Source organism: Engraulis encrasicolus, chromosome 14, assembly GCF_034702125.1.
Source record: "Engraulis encrasicolus isolate BLACKSEA-1 chromosome 14, IST_EnEncr_1.0, whole genome shotgun sequence".
NCBI classification, from domain to species: domain Eukaryota; kingdom Metazoa; phylum Chordata; class Actinopteri; order Clupeiformes; family Engraulidae; genus Engraulis; species Engraulis encrasicolus.
The window spans coordinates 52,671,336-52,687,609 of NC_085870.1; the positions used below are offsets into that span (position 1 = coordinate 52,671,336).

Sequence of the window (16,274 nt, forward strand, 5' to 3'; positions counted from 1 at the left end):
GACCCAACAGGAGTCACTCAGGTGCAGACTTGACCAATCAGCAGTCAGTGGCACTCAGGTGAAGCAGTGGCCTATTGCAGCCAGCCTAAGCATGGCATGTGATAATGAACACTTCAGACGATGCAGCGCTCCTCATGAATACTGACATTCCTAATGCAGGCTGGGATATTAAACCTGGAGGAGGGGGAGTGGATAGGATGAGGAAAGGGACAGGAAAAAGGGAATGAGAGAAGAGGAGAGAGAGAGAGAGAGAGAGAGAGAGAGAGAGAGAGAGAGAGAGAGAGAGAGAGAGAGAGAGAGAGAGAGAGAGACTGTTCCCAAGGGTCGCATCTTTTGTTCAGAGGTGGAGGCTTAGCTCAGGCATGTGCAGCGATGACTGAGTGTGTGCTTGCATATGCATGTGTGTGTGTGTGTGTGTGTGTGCGTGCGTGCGTGCGTGTGTGTGTGTGTGTGTGCGTGGGTGCGTGCGTGCGTGCGTGCGTGCGTGCGTGCGTGCGTGTTTCTGTGTGTGTTTTTCTATGTGTGTATACGCGTGTGCGTGTGTGTGTGTGTGTGTGTGCGTGTGCGCATGCATGTATGTTTGTGTCTGTGGGGGTCTTCATTCGTCTGTGTGTTTGTTTTTCTGTGTGTGAGTGTGTGTGTGTGTGTATACACGTGTGTGTGTTTGTGTGTGTCTGTGGGGACTGTGTGTGTCTGTGTGTGTTTTTCTGTGCGTGTGCGTGTGCGTGTGCGTGTGTGTGTGTGCGTTTGCGTGTGTGTGTGTGTGTGTTTGAATGTGCACAGGATGTTCTTTGATGCTCCTCCTGTACAGGGCTGTGTGGACGGGAGTGCGAGGGCGAGGGGCCTGTGCTACAGCTGTGGTCTGCCCTGCGTACAGGCCTACTGGGACTGAGGTGTCCCTGAGAAACAGCTCCATCAGGCACACACAATACACGAGCGCTGCATTTCAAGAACAAGAGTTTTAAATAGAATAGTATAATCAGCAACATGGTATTAAAGAGAAGAGCAGAGAGAGAGAGAGAGAGAGAGAGAGAGAGAGAGAGAGAGAGAGAGAGAGAGAGAGAGAGAGAGAGAGAGAGAGAGAGAGAGAGAGAGAGAGAGAGAGAAGAGGATAAGAGAAGAGAATTCCTTTATTGTCACCATATTTACATGCAGAATGAGGTTAAAACATCTCCTTCTTTGCACACAGTGTTTAAAAGACAATTAACCTACTGTATATATATACACTAAATAGAAAGGCGATAATCAGGGGAAGATTAACCTTATCCAGCTACTAAGCTAAAGCTACTAAGCAAAACCAAGTCTATCTTCCATATGCAGTGGATTTTAAAAACTTGTAATACTTAATACTACGTAGTACAATAGTTCTTATCACGACCAAGAAAAGATAAAGGAAGAATTCTTCCGTGGGGAGAGGTGACATATTGTACTCATTTCTTCATGTCTCACATCTCATTTCTTAAAGGAGTGCTAGAACGTTTGATAAAAGAAATGAATATTGATGATGGAAGTCAAGAGCTGTTTTTCATATTTAATATCTCATATATATGCAGCTACAGAGTGTACTTAAGGACGAAAACTGAATTGTAAAGAACGGCTGGTACCACTGCTGAGGTTGGATAATAGTGAGTCATTTTGAATGACTGACTGACTGCCTGTTTTTTTCCCACCTCATGTGTTTGTAAAAGAAACCGAACACCTCTTGTTTTTTAGTAAAAGAAAAATAAGGAATAATTTCCCCTGCTATGAGACTTGTCTTGTCTAATTTTGCCCTGAGTGTGAGGTATTTCTGTAACTGACATCTGACTCGTCACTGTCACCATCGCCATGGCCCGCTCGCTCGCTTGATGTGTTTTGAAAGTCACTGTCTGTCTGTATGGCGTTGCGACACCTCGAGGAAACGAATTACTAATTCCATCGCCTGACATAACTCAGCTCCAGTTTGATTGACACCTGCTGTGGAACACACGGGTGTCACAGTACTTACATCGTCACAGAAGGTGGGTGGTGTTGCTGTGTGTGTGTGTGTCTGTGTGTATGTGTGTGTGTGTGTGTGTGTGTGTGTGTGTGTGTGTGTGTGTGTGTGTGTGTGTGTGTGTGTGTGTGTGTGTGTGTGTGTGCACCAGCCAGAAACACCTTAAAGGAAGGAGAAAAGGAAGGAAGGAAGCAATGAAAAGAAAGATAGAACGGAAAGAAAGAAAGAAAGAAAGAAAGAAAGAAAGAAAGAAAGAAAGAAAGAAAGAAAGAAAGGAGACACACCGTGGCACCAACGCCATCCGGCTGGCACCCTGGCACGAGGGGCTCATATACATCCTCCAGATGAACCCTTGCACCCGTCCAGATGCCCTTCACTCCTCATATCAATATTTATGAGTGTTCTCGCGACATGCAAATGTTACACAAACACAGCCAAAACATTTAAAGTCGATACGAGTGGGCACTAGAGCTGGCAGAGCCGGCAGAGAGTTAGCTGGAGACGAGTTGGTGCTGTGGCACACATGCCAACCAACCAACCAATCGAGGGGCATTCTGACAGAGGTGATTCACACATTTGTGATTCTGAACAATCTCTCTGTGTGTATGCGTCATGCTACAAAAACACACGGACGGAGACGCAGCCACAGCCGAAGCAGCAGATCCGCTTTAAGAGTGAAGCTTTTTGGCACGGCTCATTCAATATTTGCTCCCTGACTGGGAAGTAACAGAACTTACTGGAAAGCCAGACAAGACAACATCGTGTGCACATCTCCTCCTTTTTTGGTATCGTGCTATTGCATTATTAAAAGCACTTATGTGTACGCGTGTGTGTGTGTGTGTGTGTGTGTGTGTGTGTGTGTGTGTGTGTGTGTGTGTGTGTGTGTGTGTGTGTGTGTGTGTGTGTGTGTGTGTGTGTGTGTGTGTGTCCTTATGCAATATTCTTCTCTTGGAGCTGGCCAATGCAAGTTCTATTTTTAGGCAAAAGAATAAAACAGAAAAACGAAATGCATGGTTTTAAAACAGGAGTTGAGAGTAAGCCAGACGTTCCCGTCAGAAAGCTAAAGAGTCACGGCAGCCTGACCCTGTCACTGCGAACTAGAGTGACTTGTTTGGGTTCACCAGGGAGGCTACAAAGTGCTCCACGCACAGTCTGAGTGCCCAGGACGAATGAAATGGCACTGGTTTATTTGTAACAAAGAAAAAAAAACGCCCACATCTGTCTCAAAAAGACTGGGTGCAGGACTAGCAAAGTCACATGAAAGCTGAAAATGAAGTCCGCGACACCAAGCTCCCGTTTCTCTTACTTTAATGAAACGTTTGGGGCTGCATGCCCTTCATCAAACACCTGCCCGAAACGTCACATTAAAGTAGGAGAAACGGGAGATTGTTATTGCGGACTTTATTTTCAGTTTTCATATGGCACTGGTTTATCACATCAAAATCGCACATTTGTGTAGAAGGTGAACACAGTCCGACTGTAGTGCTGTATCACTACATCATGTTAGGCCTACATCAGCTTTAGCTGCTGCTTTAATGCAAAGCGGCCTGCAGTTATTTACATAAGGCTAGTCTGGTTACAGTCCCTGAAGCAATGTGGGGATGTCTCGTTCACTGTATTCCTTCCTTACCCTTCAATTAGATGGGGATTTGAACTGGCAACCTTCTAATCCCAAGACTAGCCTCCAAGCAGTTACAGCCCCTTGAGTTAGGCGCCTTGCCCAAAGGCACATCAGTCATGGTCCAGTTGAGGAGGATTCGAACTTGCAATACTCTAACTGACATTTTTAGAATGTCATACTAGAACAATGTAAATATATACACATTAGAAATTAGGCTACTTACTTTATCATTAATTGATATTTCACAACGCTACTATTACTATGTCAGAAATTTCACGCTGGGACATTATTTACATGCACAGCAAATACATATTTTTTAATATATAATGTTCTCTATGTAGGCCTATTCTTGCACTTTAAATGTCTATATGTGTTTTTTATGGGTACATATGTAACTGTCTATGTGTCTATGTGTTTCAATTATTTGTATGACCAGTGCATGTGAAGAAATTGACAATACAGCTGACTTGACTTGACTTGACAAGACCTTAGCAATTACGCTTAGGCTGGCACCTGTGCAACCCACTATATACTCAGCAGGTGGAACGTAATGCAATATTGTACATTTGATTTGAGTTTATGAATATGGCAGTCCCTCACCTATGTAGGCCCACACACCGTTCCAACACTGGAATGTTGTAGTAATCACAAGAAAAATGTCCATATTAGTACTACACCACTATGCACTTTTGTAATATATTACAACTTAATCATTGCCATTCTGGTAACAGCTAATTTATATCAGAGGATGTGTCTGAAGGGATTAAACACAGCAGGGTAGATAGTAGAGTAGAGTAGAGTACTTTTATTAATCCCGAAGGAAATTAAGGTGTCTGTCAGCTTACATAAATACACAAATACAAAACATACACAAAGACCCTATACACATAATTGAACATTACAGTAAAAGTATCTTGAGTTCTACCGCCACACATTATCTCACATGCACACATGCTCTCTCTCTCTCTCTCTCTCTCTCTCTCTCTCTCTCTCTCTCTCTCTCTCTCTCTCTCTCTCTCTCTCTCTCTCACACACACACACACAGACACACACACACACACACACACACACACACACACACACACACACACACACACACACACACACACACACACACACACACACACACACACACACACACACAGAGATAGGGTAGATAGTGCTGTGTGTGTCATTGTGTTTGTGACACCAATAATGAAGACAGTTCAAAGACCAGAGCAGGAAATGCTTGTGTATTCATTGTGCCCTACTTCAGTTCACAGCATCCTACATTCCACACAGGGTGTCTTCAATTCAGTGTGAAAGAGCGGGTGGCCCGCTATGTTTCAGCTTGTTGTGGAACACCAATGTGATAGAACAAGAAGAAGGAGTAGTAGTAGTAGAAGAAGAAGAAGAAGAAGAAGAAGAAGAAGAAGAAGAAGAAGAAGAAGAAGAAGAAGAAGAAGAAGAAGAAGAAGAAGAAGAAGAAGAAGAAGAAGAAGAAGAAGAAGAAGAAGAAGAAGAAGAAGCAAAAGAAGCAAAAGGGGCTTGCTTAGAAACATCCTGCGAGACAGGAGATTAAGTTTGAAATAAATTGTACTTTATACAAATCATAATCAGTTTATTGAACACGATACTGATCCTGTGAATTGGGTGGTTCACTTGTTCACAGCCTGTGTGCTGAGCCTTTTACTGGGTGTATTGTGTCCATTGACGTTGAGCTCTCTCGAGTCCCGTTCTGTTTGTGCCCTGTATTGTATTGTAAGTGTACTCGAGGATGGATTACTGCACAGGCCTACTGGGTCAAGGCTCCAAGAGCCAAGGGGGCCCTGTAAGCCATGCATCAGCGCTACACTTCATTATTGGTCTACAAACCCCAACTCCGGTGAAGTTGTGACATTTGGTAAATTGTGAATAAAATCAAAATGCTATCATTTTCAAAACATTCAATCCATTCAATAGATGGAGAATAGTGAAAAGACAACATATTAAGTGTTAAAACCGAGAAAAAATATTGTTTTGGGGGACATATGTACTAATTTCTAACTTGATAGCTGCAACACGTCTCAAATAAGTTGGGACGGGGATCAGTGAAATGTAATAAACATCCAAATAGGATAAAACATCAAAGAAGAACATTTCAAAATGAATTGGACTAATGGAAAATATGAGTGTCCAGGTGTAAGACCACCACAGAGAGGCTGAGTCACTCAGAATTAAAGATGCAGAGGGAATAATTACCCTAGGTATTACATACATTTTTTAATTCCCTTTGATTTACCATGATTGAGTGTATATAAGGCATATATTTGTCATTAAAATCATTGTATAGGTTCATGACATCATGAAATAGATATTGGCTGTAGTCTCACTCTAGCACTCCAAGAATTACAGCTTTTGAAAATTGGCCATATTAAGAATGCTTCATGTGCGCAAATGATAGAGGGGTTTAAACATTCTCCTATGCACCCAAGCTCACTTGAAATAGACCCAGAAGACATGGGAAACTGTCCTTTGCTTACAGAAGTCCACAGAAGTTGCAGAAGTCCATTCTTTTTGGGAATATTAGAGTCTTGCACATCCTGTGCTACAGTGAAAATGGACCATCCAACTTGTGTTAGTGCTAACTTCAAAAGTCAGCCTCCATTATGGCATGGGGGTGCAGTAGTGCATAAGTTGTTCTCACTCATCTGTGCTGAATGATATAAATGGGTTTTAAACAGCATGAAAAGCCACTCATGCACTGTATTTTGAAGGGAGATCTTCAATTACTGCCACATAGCTAGGACAAATTGCATTCTCTACTATGTTTTAACCATTTAACTCCATCATAAGGACCAGCAGGTGATAAAATGGTGGGCTTTTGGTCAAGACCTGTCACACTGAAAGCACAACCGAAAGGAAAACATTGCTATAAAAAGGGACAACAAATGTACAATTTAATTGTATTTCCTGTTTTACAATTACCCCTATCCAACAGAGGATTATTGTACATTTATAACTGTGTTTCCCGGCCCACAGTTCCCCTTTTCTAGGGTTTCGCTCCACCGTGCATTCACTGTAGGAGTCCACAAGAACAGCAGTAAGGAAACTCAGGTCTGGTAACGATAACGCCCCTGTGTAGCTGCTGGGAGAAGACTAAATATGTAGCTGACGGACTTGTGAGGCCTGGGACCAGTGGTGTGCAAATAAATCACCCCTAGATTTCACTCTAAGGTTGACCAGAGCCAGCAAACAGAGTAGTAATCAAGTTCTCTTACCTCGCCTTTCGGGCGCGGCCTGCGCCTTGGGTTGTGGTGTCCCTTCCCAAAAGAGATGAACAAAATCCAAATGCAAGTGAAAGTAGGTTATATAGCCGAATTTATTGAATAAAACACGAGGTAGTAACTGGTTACAAGGTGAATAGTCCGATTCACTAAGCTAAAAAAAAAAATACTTCTTGCACACACTCTAAGCTCTGAGTAAAAATGAAACTTTCCGTTCCTGTCACTGCTCTCTGCCAAAATCCAAAGAATGAAATATCCACAGAAGAAGTGCAAGAAGTGTATAATCCACCGAAAATCATCAAAAATCAGGGTTTTGCTTAAGACATCCCTATTTATACACAGAGTGGGGGGGAGAGCTTTTACGTCACCCCCCGCCTATTCTAGAAGTTTCTACAGCACTTGGTGTCCTGGGCCCCCACCCCTCCCTGTCTCTCTGTGCCTTGGGTACAGAGCGGTGGACCTATACTCTAGGCCCCTATATGGATTGAAACTGTCTCTGTGTCGGCTGCGCCCTGCTTCCTGAAGATAGCGTTGACGAGGTTCTTCACCCCCACCAGCTGGCTTCTGGAAGTAGGGCCGCGGTACCTTGCAGCGTCTCGGTTGGTCGATGACTCTGACAGGGGGGGCGATCACTTGCCGTTCCAGTTTCCGGGAACGTGCTGGCCTTGGTTCTCCTCTTGGTCTGAGGGCACCCGGTAGGTCCGCGAATAGTTCCAGGTGTTTTCTCGGATCATTCTCATCTATGATCTCCAGCCACTGGAACTTCCGTTCTCCGGTCATAACTCTCCAGTGGTACAGGTATACTCGGTTGCCTATCATCTTGTTACTGGGCAACGGTGTGAATCTTGCGTCTTTTAATTGGACCAATGTTGATCTGGCCTTTAATTTGTTGAGCTTGGTGAGGGGGGTCCTCCCCTCACCCAAAATCCCGTCGGCAACATGGTCTTGCATTCTTACATAGGCAATATCGGCCCACTTTGCTGGGTCGATGGTCCCTGAGCTGTTTGTGGCCATTCTTTGCTCAGTGTTCCCATTCCTCCCTGGTTGCACTATCTCCCAGTACGAGGTCTTCATAACGACCATCTCTTTGCATTCTTTGCCTCCACACCAGGGACAGCTTCTCCTGAGACACCCTACACAGTCTGGGGAGGCTGCCTCCCATCCGGTGATCATGTGGGCTTCTTTATTGCAGCAATTGTCACAGTGCTGGCAATGGTGCTTGAAGGGGCACCCGCTGAAAAATGCTTCCCCTGCCTCTGTGGCTTGCCGGCCACAGCGGTGCCTGACAGGGGTGGGGACGTGTGTAGTGGCTCGCTTGTCCATCGCTTGTCCCATGTGATAATTCACTGGGGGTATCTGGGGGTGAGAATATGCTACCCCCGATGGAGGGGTGAACAGGATTGGGGGTGGTGCGCTTGCTTGTTCCGGCAAGGGCGAGACTTGGGGTGACTCTCCTGTCTGTGTGGCCACCAGCAGGGTTTGTTCTGATGCCACCATCTGTCCAGATGGGGCCGAGACCGGGGAGTATGCTCCGGTCTGCCTGGGCGGGGGCTGACTTGTGGATGGGGCCCCTGAATGGTCTGACAGGGGGGAGATAGGAGAGTATGTCACTTCGGCCGCCCCCCCTTCTTGATAATCTGGAACTGTGATTACTGATGATGGAGGATGTAAGTCCAGTATATCGTCCTCGGCCAGGTCTACGACCAACTGGTTCAGGTCCTCGGTCAGTTGGCCCAGCCCTTCCGGGCTTTCTACTCCGAGCTGTCGGTGGACGCCGCCCTGTTCCAGGATCTCGGCCGAGAAGTCGGGTAGGGGGCTTTCCCCGGTCGGAGTCCAGTTAGTGCCACTGGGCTCGGGTGCTCTTGGGGTATTTGGCTCAGTGTCCGCTGAGTCATATTGGTCGGTGTGTCTGCCTGTAGTATGAGCCATTTTTCTCGGAGGAATGGTTTCTTTGCGGGTCCCCAGTGCTGTGTGCCCCTCCCGAGACACTGTTACAGCTTATACGAGGGGCTTTGGCTCTGGTTCCTCTTTTTGTTTCCGTTTACTAACCCACCTCCTGTGGTCGGCTGGGCTTTTCCTTTTATGGTCTGACTCTGATTTTTTGACTGATGACTGGGCCTGGCCTCTTCTACAGTAACTGTGCACCTTGGCCACCCACACTATCAGTGCCATTACCAAGGCCACTCCAATCAATGTCATTAGGATCATGAAAGCAATTTGTCCTGCCCTCACTATCGGCTCCCATACGTTGTCCCTGATTACTTCATAGGCAGCTTCCATCGGTTGTATTTCGGGGGCTGAGAACGAGACTACTAGTTGCCCTCTGGTCAACAGGTTCCCCACTTTCTCCATTTTCTGAAATTTTAAGCACATTCATATAGGTTAGGTCCCTACCTCTCCGTCAGCTAAATACTAGGATCTCTCAACAGCTAGGGAATACATCCTTTGGGTGGACTGTCCACTCATCCGTACCTACCAGAACTGTTACTACATTGCCTGTGCGTTTGGTGAGGAGGGCCGCATGTAGCTTGCCTTCTCGCCTTACCACAGCGCTTCCACTTAATATTACCTCCTGGCTCAGCTGTCCCTGCTCTTTCTTGGTCAACCTAGGGTGTTCCAAGAAGGAGTTCAGCTTGGCCATTTGGACCGGGAGATCCCACGATTTTAGGCAAATCGTTATTTTGGGATCCCCGGTATAAACTGGCAGTAGCGTCGGTGCCGCTACTGGGAGACCCACCGTTCTCCTGGTTAGGTCTCTCTGCCTGGTAAACTCAACTGGCCACCGGTTATAGAGTGCCAAGGCCACTCCGGAACCATGTGAGAGGTGGCAGTTGGCGGCATTCACGACCATCTGCGGTCCTGTGCCGACTTCGGTCCAGGCGATGTCCCCCAGCACCATTTGCATGTTGGGCTCCAGTTGAACAACCCGTTTGGGTGGAACTGGCCTTCTGCCCCCCACCCCATTGGGGGAGACAGCGCGAGATGAGGCTTGGCTCATTTTATAAAACTCGTCTTTAATAGGTGCCTTTCACCAAATGGTACTGTCCCGGTCGAGCCGGTCTATTCCACACCAGAGATCCTTACTTTCACTGGTATCCGAGGATAGGGGGCTGTCAGGGGTCACGCGGTTACACGTGCTCCCTAGTCAATCGCCTGTTTAACTATGGACACTGAGCGTTACTGTGCGTTTACTGGTACTGAAGGTGTTTTAGCCCTGGGTAGAATTCCCAGTCCTTATAGGCCCGCCTATTCTTTCCAGAGCTACACTCTCTCAGCCGCTGGATCTCAGTGTCCGGATTTAACTAGGCGCTGTCTTGTGAACCTCCTGGCTAGGCTCGCCATGTAAAAAGGGACAACAAATGTACAATTTAATTGTATTTCCTGTTTTACAATTACCCCTATCCAACAGAGGATTATTGTACATTTATAACTGTGTTTCCCGGCCCACAGTTCCTCTTTTCTAGGGTTTCGCTCCACCGTGCATTCACTGTAGGAGTCCACAAGAACAGCAGTAAGGAAACTCAGAGCTGGTAACGATAACGCCCCTGTGTAGCTGCTGGGAGAAGACTAAATATGTAGCTGACGGACTTGTGAGGCCTGGGACCAGTGGTGTGCAAATAAATCACCCCTAGATTTCACTCTAAGGTTGACCAGAGCCAGCAAACAGAGTAGTAATCAAGTTCTCTTACCTCGCCTTTCGGGCGCGGCCTGCGCCTTGGGTTGTGGTGTCCCTTCCCAAAAGTGAAGAACAAAATCCAAATGCAAGTGAAAGTAGGTTATATAGCCGAATTTATTGAATAAAACACGAGGTAGTAACTGGTTACAAGGTGAATAGTCCGATTCACTAAGCTAAAAAAAAAATACTTCTTGCACACACTCTAAGCTCTGAGTAAAAATGAAACTTTCCGTTCCTGTCACTGCTCTCTGCCAAAATCCAAAGAATGAAATATCCACAGAAGAAGTGCAAGAAGTGTATAATCCACCGAAAATCATCAAAAATCAGGGTTTTGCTTAAGACATCCCTATTTATACACAGAGTGGGGGGAGAGCTTTTACGTCACCCCCGCCTATTCTAGAAGTTTCTACAGCACTTGGTGTCCTGGGCCTCTCACCCTGTCTCTCTGTGCCTTGGGTACAGAGCGGTGGACCTATACCCTAGGCCCCTATATGGATTGAAACTGTCTCTGTGTTGGCTGCGCCCTGCTTCCTGAAGATAGCGTTGACGAGGTTCTTCAATTGCAAAACATGAAAAGGAACACACCCACCATTTAAGCTGGTGAAATCATGTCCAAGATAGGAATCAACAATGTTTTTTTATATAAAATCATCTCATCGGTTAATGTATTTAACTGTTAAGTGTTGTCTTTTTTTTCAGTCTTCCTCGACATTTGCTGCCTTTTATTGTCACCGTCCCAACTCTTTTGAGACGTGTATTGGTCAGTTTTGATGGCTGATATGTTTTCTTTGCGCCATTCTCCATCTAATGTAAGAATCAGACGTTTTGAAAATGGCAGTATTTTATTATTATTCACAATTTACCTCGTGTCCCAACTTCTATGGAGTTGGGGTTTGTATATTTATGTTCTCTTGTGTTAAAATCACACTTTTAACTACAGTATTTTCCGTTTTTCTTGGGAAAACTCAAGAAACCCCCAAAAACTTAACAACAAAGGCTCTGTAACATCTTTGCTCCAAACCTTTGGGAACCTCACCATTCCATTGAGAGGGGGCCCTTTCTTGTCTGGCCCAGGGGCCCATGAAATCATAATCAAACATATCAATATCACATCCGGAGCGAATACAGCAAATTCATGGCGCAACTTCTTCAACGACCTCTGCTTCTTGGTTGTACACTGTGCACAGTTAAGCCAATGCATATGGATAAATTGAGCCACATAGGACTTAGTCCTCATGAGTCTCTCTCTCTGTTTTTGTGGCCCTACAGGTGCAGACCACTACCATGTGCATCTCCGTGTCCCTGAGTGGCTCAGTGGTCCTGGGCTGTCTGTTTGCGCCCAAGATCCACATCATCCTCTTCCAGCCCCAGAAGAACATCACCACCCTCAGAGTGGCCACCACCCGCTTCAGTGTCACCACCGGGCCTGGATCCAGCTTCTCACAAGGTACAGCTGCTTACACGCCTGCTTACTGTTGGCCACACACTGAGGCAGTTCATATTGGTGTCATCATTATCGATGTGAACATTGAGGAACAACATGTGTGACAGTCATCATCATGACTATTGTCATCTTCTTCATCAGCCATTGTCATCTTCTTCGTTCATCATTTTCATCCTCCTCCTCATCATCATCATTGTCATCATCATTGTTATCATAATCCGCCTCCTCCTCCTCCTCATCATCATCATCATCATCATTGTGGTTGTCATCATCATCATCGTCATGACTGTCATCAGTCTCAGCATCATTGTAATCAATATTACATTCACCCCAACAAAATAATTCTTTATCGTTGTTGCTTAAGATTTCCATGCTCTGTGGTCCTCAGTGGTAAATCTCTAAACACCTTGAACCACTGAATGGCTTGTTAATGTCCTATAACAATAGAAAGTTCCATGCAGTACTGTATATGACAGACAGTAATTGGTTCCCATTCATCCGATGTAGGATCTATTGTCACAGCCAGCCTCCAACCATTTGCCACCAGCGTCAAACATCATTCCGAGCCCGCCTCCCAGCTCACCTTGCCATCCAGTGGGGGCCCTGCTGTTTAGCGCATGGCTGCTACCAGGTTTACCAGGACCCACCAAGAGTACATTACCATCACCACCTCATGTAATGGCTCACACTTGCTCCACATTGTTGATATTGTTGATTTTAGTACTGATACTGTTACTGAATCGTCATCATCTCAGATCTTCTTAACACATCTCAATCTTTTCAAAATTTTCACGCAAGTCTTTTTTCTTCTCCACTTTTCTCTTTTTTCCCCTTTCGTATTTGCCTCTTTTCTGTTGCATCATGGACATGCCCTGTGCATGGATGCGCCCCCTCCTTCCTTCTTCCTCAACTCCTCAGCCTCAGCAGCCAACATTGTTCCCACGGTGTGCAATGGTCGAGAGGTGGTGGACTCCACAACATCTTCACTGTAGAGGCCTACCCACCCCACCCCACCCCACCCCAGGCCGTGTTCCTCTGCCTGGCGTGGTGTATACAGCAGGTTTAGTCTCTTATCTGAGTATGTTAACTCTGAGCAAGTGGTACATCTAGTAATATAAGTGACCTGTGTCTCAAATCCAAGTCTCTTCTATTAAAATGGTTTACGACTCGTTCTGGGTTAGCCTAACTGGGTTATGGCTCATTCTTTTGAAACTCGTTTGTCAGTACACCAGAGTTCTTTCTCCCGATATCCGTTGTAAATGTGTTCTATTGAAACAGCTGGGGACAATACAAATGTCTGAAAACACTAATGTTTAATGAAGCTGGAGTACAGCGAACTACTCCAAGTTTGTGTTTCAGAACCCCAATCTGAGTAGCCGTTCTACTGCACTTTTCCGAGGCGGAGGTCGGGGTTTCCAACTACCAAGTTTCAAAACAATGAGCCAACAGTCACTAAACCATCCTTTTGGAATATACCCCAGAGATACTTACTGTAACTGCTAGTCAAGAAACTTTATCTGGTGTTACACGAGGCGCGTTTAGACTGAAGATCATCCTGATTATGTTGTTCTCAGCGTGTTGTGAGTACAATAATGTCCCAATTCTGTTTTATACTTCTTATGTTCTTCTCTGACTAGTAGATATGATCAATGAGATGCCAATTAAAAAGAGATCTGTATACCCCTTTCTTTTTATTGAAAACAAAAGCAAAAGAGATTGATGAGTATTTGAAACATGGAGTAAGTTGTAGTCAATCTGTTCAATGTACAATATATGAGATGTTTTTAAATGTAGATTTTGGTGAAACCAGTTTGTGCTTTCTTGTAATTTATGTAAATAAAAAATGTGTTTTTTTATGAATATGAAAACAAAAGTCTCAATGATTGTTGTGCTTTTTTAATCCAAGATCATCTCATTGTTATTTAGGTCACTGTTTTCTCGTCTCGACTACAGCTTGACCTTAAAATGTGTCTGATAAATTAGTGGCTTGAAAAGTGCAGCCTCTTTTTGTGAAGGCCGTATTTCCCTCTCATATTTCACACTTGAGTGCCTTTGCACAGCAGGTGAATCTCAAATCCTGGGACTCTTAATTTGCTAATCTCTCCCAAACATGCACACAACAAAGACACAGGAGGGGTTGAGGAGGGGGGCTGGTTGGGAGTGCATGGGAATCTCTCTCAAAAACTCCCCACACTTTTAAAAGCATTTCAAGTGTTGACATTTTCAGTCACTTAACTGCCTGACATTTCACACAAGCCCCACCGGTCTGCCATGGAGACACACGAGCAAGTTAATGAAGAGAGATGATGTAAATGATTACAGAGAGGAAAGTGTACAAGCAGTACCCCAAACACTTCCTTAAGCGAGCCCAGAGACAGCAAGTGATTCTCCTGCTTTTTGTTTAGTAAAACAGTTGACCGTATTGCAATGGTTCATACAGTTGACTGTATAATGTGTTTTGCCATCTGCGAAGCTGTCCAGCCACTACAACCTTGGTGACCACATCACATTGGCTGAGGGCCAAGGGTAGGTCACACAACCCACAATTAAAGATTGAACACAGCCTAACAGACACCACATCCACAAACGCTTGAACATGCCCCTAGCCTCGCAAGCTGGAGTACTGTGTAACATGAATACACTGACCCTTAATGCAAGGGCTCCCCCTAATGGAAAAACACACTTATAACCAGCAACAATACATTTGGCTGGGTTGGGTGGTGGGAGGTGGCATGTGGTATTGTCCGTAAGCATGTGGTATTTGTGAGGATCATGTATTTAGGACCATGGCAACCAACCACTGAATCTTCCTACACAGTCCATAACTTCCCAAGCACAACAACCCTCTGGTAAGGGAGCACAGGTAGGATACCACTGAACTAAAAGTATGGGCCGATAGCTAAAAATGGATAGCTCAGGACCATTAGGCTACATCTTTATGAGGTTTCTGGCGGTGGGTGGGGGTGTTACTAATGTTTATACCTGTAACAGCGAACTCTGCTGGCTTCTGTTACACCAACTAGTTTAACACCAAAGTCTGCTTTTCCAACAGAATTCAACATTTGTTTTTTGTAAGTGTGGTATGATGAGGAAGAGAGTAGGCCAAGCCTTTTATACATTTGCATGAAATGCAAATCTCTGTCAAATTGGCAACACTGGTCCTCTGACTGGCCCAATGTTGTTCACTGGGACCCTTGTCCATGCAGCTTTGTCCTGTGATACTTCCATAAATCAAAATTACCCATACGGGAAAAATGCTTAGAACTTAAAATAATTATTTATGAAAGATTTACTCCAGAAAGTGTCCCCTTTTGGTGTTTTCTAATACAGATTTATTATAGGAAGAAAACATTATATGAAGGATACAAAGAAAGTAATTGTATTATACACATTATCTGTAAATGCCATGTAGGTCACTAGGCCTACAATTTGTACTTTATTCATAGTTTCACCTAATAATTCTGTATGAGGCCACTTTCAGGAGTAAATTTACAAGAAATGGATACCTGTTTTCACTGTAAGGCTATATACAATCTTTGAGAGTTTTAAAAACTTGTACAAAACCTTGTTGTACAAAACCTTGTATGCTTTTACAATATTTCCATATGGGTAGTGTCCAAATGAACACCACTTGGCTGGTCAGTGGACCATAATTATGTGTCTCCAATGAATAAAAATGCTTCAATACTGCCAATATCACCAGGTGTGTCAATGTCTATCATCAGTCTGTGTTTGTTCTTGTGGTACTATGTATATTGAATCAAAATGCTTAAATCATTGAATATTTCCAAGTTGGTCGGATTGGACCATGTATCTGTGTTTGCTCATGTGACACTAGAATGAATCATCAAGTGCATTAATGCAAATACTTGCAGCTGGGTCAGTGTCTAGGTGTTTGCCGTTGGTGGGTAGAAGCAAGTTGAGAAACCTGTTTGGCACTTATAGTTTCCATGGACCAACTTGTCAATTGTCAGTTGACTACATGATCCATCCATTTCCATTCAACCGTGATTCTGTGAATCGTTGTCAAGGAACATGATGACAATGACACAGGACTCATCTGAGCTGTGGAAGGTATTGCAAGTGTGTGTGCGTGCGTACAGATGCAAATACAGATGCAATCTTTCCTGTTTTTAATCCACAGTGAGTGCACATCATACTGGAGGACTTACTGTACTTTTCTTTTTTTTTTCAGATGAGGTTTTTTATTAGAGACTTAATTCACAAGTTACAATATACAAGTTTGAATTATTGTTCTCCAAGGACTTACTGTACTTTTCTATGATAAAATACATTTGGAGATGCAAATCTCC

The 16,274-nt window shown here is 44.5% G+C and overlaps 1 protein-coding gene across 1 annotated transcript in view; it reads left to right on the forward strand.

Annotated features, from left to right (window-relative positions):
• The window catches only part of grm2a (glutamate receptor, metabotropic 2a), a 66,077-nt gene extending 52,896 nt beyond the window's left edge, over positions 1–13,181 (forward strand). The window contains exons 6-7 of the mRNA XM_063216098.1: positions 11,787–11,964; positions 12,880–13,181. Coding sequence (XP_063072168.1) covers positions 11,787–11,964; positions 12,880–12,953 — 252 coding nt within the window. The 3' untranslated portion in view covers positions 12,954–13,181. The remainder of the gene's footprint in view (positions 1–11,786; positions 11,965–12,879) is intronic.
• The last annotated feature ends 3,093 nt before the right edge of the window (positions 13,182–16,274 follow it).